The sequence below is a fragment of the Notothenia coriiceps genome, unplaced genomic scaffold (assembly GCF_000735185.1).
Source record: "Notothenia coriiceps isolate Sejong01 unplaced genomic scaffold, NC01 NC01_scaffold00034092, whole genome shotgun sequence".
NCBI classification, from domain to species: domain Eukaryota; kingdom Metazoa; phylum Chordata; class Actinopteri; order Perciformes; family Nototheniidae; genus Notothenia; species Notothenia coriiceps.
Genome location: NW_011366793.1, coordinates 27,638 through 33,878, shown reverse-complemented (window position 1 = coordinate 33,878; position 6,241 = coordinate 27,638). Strand labels below are relative to the sequence as shown.

Genomic DNA, 6,241 nt, shown 5'->3' with positions numbered 1-6,241 from the left:
CACAAATTTAGGGTAAAACATTTAAGTAGAGACGGAGGTTACTTCTTCCTTCCGTTCCTCCACTCTTCTGGCCATCCTTTCTAATACTTGATGCCCTTCACTTGCTCAGCCTTGGCTGCTTGCTAAACATTCCTTTCAGCAGGCGCGTTCCTTGTTCAGCTCCCCCAGTTCAAGTCCCGGAAAGACCAAGTTCTACGAGGTGTCTCTGAGCCAGGCCCACCGCTTCCCTACACTGCTCTCCGGGACGCCGGTAATAATGGCCAGCCACTGCCCTTCCTACCACTAGAGATGGGTCAAATGCACCAGAGAAACCGTTCTTGTTACAGTAGGCCTACCCTGTATATGTAGATCTATTAAGTCTAATCTTCATCTTCTTCAAAATTCACTTCTCACACTGTGTTCTCTCCCATTGGTTGTACCACAAAAGTTGCTGTGTGAAAAAGATAAGCTTTGAATGTTTGTTGTGATATTTTTTGTTTAAGGTCTTCAAATTATGCAATAATTGGATCTTTATAATAGTTGCTTTCACAATGTCTCCACTCATGAAGATGACAGACAAGAAGAACACATCAACAGGACGGCTTGCTCAACTTTTTTTGTAGGCTTTTACCATTTGGAGTGCTATGATCTGATTTCCAGGGTAAAATGTGTACTCCTTTGTGGCCATATAAACTACAATTTATCACAGATTTTATCCCAAAAGAAAATATCTCACTGGATTTTATTTAAAAATCTAAAATGTTTACTCAACAACATTTTAACTCACAAACTTAGCTTCAGCAAATTCCATATCCGAGCATCAGCATTGACCTGTGAGCATTGGGGTCAGTTTGGGTTTCAAAGATTGCTTCCTTAATCTGGTAAAAAAAAAAGAACGTTCTCCTTTTTATGGGAAGGGAACACAGAATTGTAAAGCATATAAAAAGTCCTTTCTTAATAAATAAACCAAAAGACTTATTTTTTTAATTTTAGGTTACGCAACTTTAAAGTTACGCAAAGCTATAAGATGCCAGCAAACGGAGCTTTACATAAATGCCTGCAGTGTGTTTTTGTAACCCTGGTTATAGGGCCGGAGGGGGCGTGTCCAGGATGCTGAGGCGGCTTCTGATTGGCTGATGTGCGTGGCGAGGAGTGGGAAGGGAGCGCTCAGCCAGCTGTGAGGTTGAGGAGAGAAACAGCGAGGAAGAGTACTAAAGGGACAAAGAACCGCTGCCTCACATTCATCCTCTGCAACAAGTTGGAAACTTCAAAGTCTGCGTCCTGGAAAGTGTGTTACTGCTTGTTCTTCGTCTGTCAAAGTAAGTGTATCTTTTCAACTCTGAGAAACTCTGGCGGTCCTGATGGGACGCTGTCTTGCACTTGCATAGTGACTGTATTGAAACTTCAAATGCATCGTACAATTATTACTTTTTGTCATCTTTGCCAGCAGAAATGCGTTTTTCTAATTTTAAACTTAATTTCATTGTATTTCCTTCCAAATATTGTTTTCTTACAGCCCCAAAAACTGATCCTAACTTAGAACGTGGGCTGCTACACTGTGTTGCATAAGAAGCATAAAAACCAAAATCTAAAAGAAAGTTGCATTAACTTGATATTTATGCTTCACTCTTTTGCTGACATTGGACCGACAGTTTTTCCTGAAGAAGCTGCAGGACTCTTTCTTGTGTATAGCTGGATATCAGGATTTGTGTGCTGGCCAGGGCTTAACAGAAACTTGATGGTTGATTTGTGCTTTACTGAAATAAACAAATGATGCAAGAGCAACTGGCTTTGACTGAGAAGCAAACCATTCAGCATGTGGAATTTTGCTATTTCCAGTTGACTTGACAATCCTTGGCTACCCTACACTGACAGGCAGCTTTCACGTATTATGGCCCTATTGTTCTCATGCAACCTCATGATTGGCATTTTCTAACTCTCCATTGAAAACCTGAAGTAAAATGAAAGTCACATTTTGGAGGGAGTGTTAAATGTGAACAATCGTCTTTAGGATAGAGGTGTGTCTCCACTGGTTTTGTAAGCAGTATAATCTAAAACATACAAGACACATTCCAGAGAAGTGTTAGTTTTTCATAAATGGCCATGTGGAGTTGACACTTGCTGACTGACTGTTTGTTCTGAAGTGCACTCTGAACTCTGGTTAATACACTAATTTAAAACGTACATAATGTCGATTCTGTAACTCTTAACTGCTGTGTAAAGACATATTAAATAAGTCTAACTTAAAGTATCTGCTGCTTCCGCCTGCTTAACATTCGTGAGAAGGTATACCAGATGTTTCACAGGATCGCAAGTGACGTCTAACAAAGTCTGACAATTTACTGACTGTGTACTGCAGGAGTGTTTGTGTAAGCCTGGGCCTCTACAGTTTGTTTGGCTGTTGCTATGACGTCAACTCGGAAAGCCCCCCTTCTCCTTCCTCCCTTGCAAAGACGTGGAGGTCTCCTCACTTTCACTGTCTTCCTTTCCTGCTCAAAATTCCTCCCTGGGGCCTTTGGTCCCTCCATTGACACTCATGGTTTGCCATGATATATCGAGGTGGAGTCAACTTTTCCTCTGAAGTTCATCCCAGCAGCCTGCAGGCACAGATCTATAGATAAAGCAGAGGGGCAGCACCCCAACCTGCAGGAGCCCACATTTGCTCTCTATTAGGCTGTCAGAAAGATGGAGAGAGGGATCCTTGTCTCTGTAAAACAACATTATGTATGTTTTAAATTAGTGTATTAACCAGAGTTCAGAGTGCACTTAAGAACAAACTAGTCACTAGTTGCTTCATATATTGTCAGACTGTGGTAAATCCTGTATGTGATTCTGAAGTGTATACTTGTGGTTGCACGGAGGCCAGAGAAGGTCTCTAGGAGCCTGATGATGGCCAAGCCAAACTGTTCCTGCCCTAGATTTTATACTCAAACTCGCTCAAGTTATGGACAAAAGAACCACACACACCACAAATTACTGTCTGCCCTCAATGTTCAGCTCTCAATATAACTCTGAGGAATGTGCAAATGTTACATTTAAAGTCCATCTCCTTATAGATTCTTCAATAAGCATAGTTCAGTTCAGCTTCTATTGAATTCTTACAGTGTTTTTTCTTAATCTCTCCCCTTAGTTCACTGTCTTTCCTTGCCTCGTCCTGCATCATGCTGCGTCCAGTTGCCATCCACTGTGTGTTGTCCACCTTACTGTCCCTGTGGGCGCTGTGCAACGCCCAGTCAGACTCTAGCCCCCCTGTCATCCAGCTACGTTTAGCCGGGGAGAAGCGGAAACACTACGAGGGCCGGTTGGAGGTTTTCTACAATGGCGAGTGGGGAACGGTGTGTGATGATGACTTCTCTATATCTGCTGCACACGTGGCGTGCAGAGAGCTCGGCTTCCTGGACGCCCAGTCCTGGTTGCCCTCGGCCAAATACGGAAAAGGAGAAGGTAAGAAAACTTTATTAGAAGTGTCTGTCTGTTTCCAGGATTTGGTCTAAACCTTGTGTTATATAGCCAAAACCCTTCAAACTCTTGACATCTTTCTATCCAGCTTTTGAACAACTGTGTTGGGGGTTATAGGGTGTTAATCTTACAAACCAGCCAACCACACCCTTACAAGTCTGTATATCTCTTTGTACAGTTTTATTTGTTCCATGGAAATCTTTCAATGAGGTACAGGTTTCCTCCTGTCTGACTGCCTGTACCCTCAGGTGCTGGTTTTCCCATTAGAGGCAAACCTAGACAGGCCAATCACATATGAGCATGGGAGGGGGGGACTGGAAACCCTGTGTAAAGCAGACCTTCACACAGACGTAATTTCATCCCTCCTCTCACTTTGTAGTGTATGAATTCCTCCGTCATGGTGAAAGCAGTAAAGAGATTCCCAGCTCTGAGAGTGTGCTGGCTGCTCGTGGTTAATGTCAGTTGGTAGCTCTTAATTAACTCATTGTCCCTTGTTAAAGGTACATGTTTTCCCACAGGGTCGGGCCACATCCAGCCAGCCACTTCAAAAGTGAAGCAATTAACTTTGTGCCTTGCTCCACAGTTATTATAACAATTTCAAGAATAACATAAGTGATACACCCCATGGATGTAATGTTGCACGCTCATTATATTTTACAAGAAGCAATTAACAAGCAGTTTGATGTATATTCCCACACTGTGCAGACTGACAACTGCACTGCATTTTAGCAATGAGGTATAATGGGGGGGCTGTAGGGTTATATAAGCCATATTTTTTCTTAAAGTTTATCAAAATTCCCTTTGGTCACTTTTAATGTTGTTAAGTTGCATTTCTTTTGTATAACAGAATAGGCACAACGTTTATTTTACCATAAAATGTGTGCAGCATTTTGCCATTTAGCACAAATGAATGACACAATATGTGTATGTCATGATGAGGAGTGTACCTCTTTTACTGGTGAATGGTTGATTAGTTTGAAAGCAGAGTAATTGAGGCCCAGACAAGCTGTATGCATGTGAGAGAATGGAAATTACTTTTGTCTGTTTTCCTGTTGTTGGTGAAGTCAAACGGCTATAAAGGTGATGAAGAGAATTTTCCATCTCCCATCATGATGACTTATACATCAGGGACAGAAACCACTAAATGTTCCTAATGGGAGACAAACCTTTATAATAAAACTTCATGGATGCTCGTTTAGATAAAGATGTTTTTCCTGTACAGCTATTATATGCGATTGTTAACAACATCATGGTTGTGTAAAATATATCAGGAGTAGAAGAAGGCTACTGCTTCAGGCTACAATTTTGAAATAGGATCAGATGCATTTGCACATTTCTTTTATTTAGGGGGTGGCTGGAGTTAAGTTGCTGCCTTAAAGAACCAAAAAAGGCCAATTAGAAAATGCATGGCTCCCCTGTGCTCTGTGCTTCCCATTCTTTTCAGTGGTTGGTGAAATGACATTCCCATAAGGCTTGTGGATGATAGTTTTAACACAGCAATCCAGATTTATTACTCCTGGCAATGCTCAATATTTGTTTAGACAAACGTGCACGGAGACCACGCTCACTTTTTAAACAACCCAGCTGCTTCAGCACCAGAAGACTTGGCTCTTATTATAAAAAATGTTCCAGAGGTGAAAATGACTTTTCCAGAAGAAGGCTACGTGACTATATAACATGCTGTCACTCTCTCGGTATGATCAGGATGTTCCTCAGCAACATGTTGACACTGCCAGAACGATGAGCTGGCCGTTTCTGGTTTTCCACGTGGTTTCCTTCACGATTGGTTGTGAACAGCCAGCTGGACGACAAATGATCTTCTTCTCAGCCATGACAACTTTTATTGGGCATGTTGATGCTGAAAGAATGTGTCAGGGAAGCAAACACATCTCCACATGAGTAGGTTTACCCTCTGTCTGAGTGACTAGACTTGGAGTGGAAATTATGAAAGAGAAGTCAAAAAGGTAGTAGTATAAGCAAAATATTTGAAGCAGTCAAGGTTCAATGTTAGGACCAGCCATTTAAATGTTTCCCATGCACTGTTCCCTTATTATTGGGTACTGTGACTGGGAACATAGGCTTGTGGCTGAGTTGGAACAGCCTTAATGCAAGTGTGAAGGGTTTTATCTGTGAGAGCCAGATGTGGAAGAAATACTCAGATGTTTTGCTTGAGTAAAAGCAGAAGTACCAGAATGTAGGAATACTTTGTTACAAGTAAAAGTCCTACATTCAAAATGTTACTCGAGTAAAAGTACAGAAGTATTAGCATCAAATAAAGTACCAAAAGTAAAAGTACTAATTGTGCAAATTAGCCCATATTAGAATAATATAAATGATATGTTTTTACTATAATTATTGATGCATTAAAGTGGTATCAAAGCTGGTAAAGGTCTGCTAATATGAATTCCTTCTGGTGCATGATTAACCTCTGAATTGTCACGGAGTAGAAGTACAAAGTAGCAGAAAATGAAAATAATCTCAACCTCAAAATTCTACCTAAATACAGTACTTGAGTAAATGTACTTAGTTACTTTACACCACTAGTGAGTGTCAAGGGCAACCACATAATGGATTGTTTAAATTAAGTCCTATATCTAAAGTTATCGACATGGGAATGAAAAGAAATTCACAAATAAAATAAAAAAGAAAGAAGAAAGTCACACACACAACCTATACATCCATTTGATTAAGGGGACCTATCATGAAAAACGCACTTTTTGATGTCTTTTATACATGAATATGTGTCCCCGGTGTGTCAGGGAACTCACAAAGTGTCAGAAAACAAAACCTCTCTCTTTTCTTC

The 6,241-nt window shown here is 40.9% G+C and overlaps 1 protein-coding gene across 1 annotated transcript in view; it reads left to right on the top strand.

The window, feature by feature from the left end:
• The first annotated feature begins 1,165 nt into the window (after positions 1-1,165).
• Positions 1,166-6,241, top strand: part of loxl2a (lysyl oxidase-like 2a) — a 30,798-nt gene continuing 25,722 nt past the window's right edge. The window contains exons 1-2 of the mRNA XM_010790312.1: positions 1,166-1,298; positions 3,110-3,423. Of these exons, the coding sequence (XP_010788614.1) occupies positions 3,141-3,423 (283 nt within the window). The 5' untranslated portion in view covers positions 1,166-1,298; positions 3,110-3,140. The remainder of the gene's footprint in view (positions 1,299-3,109; positions 3,424-6,241) is intronic.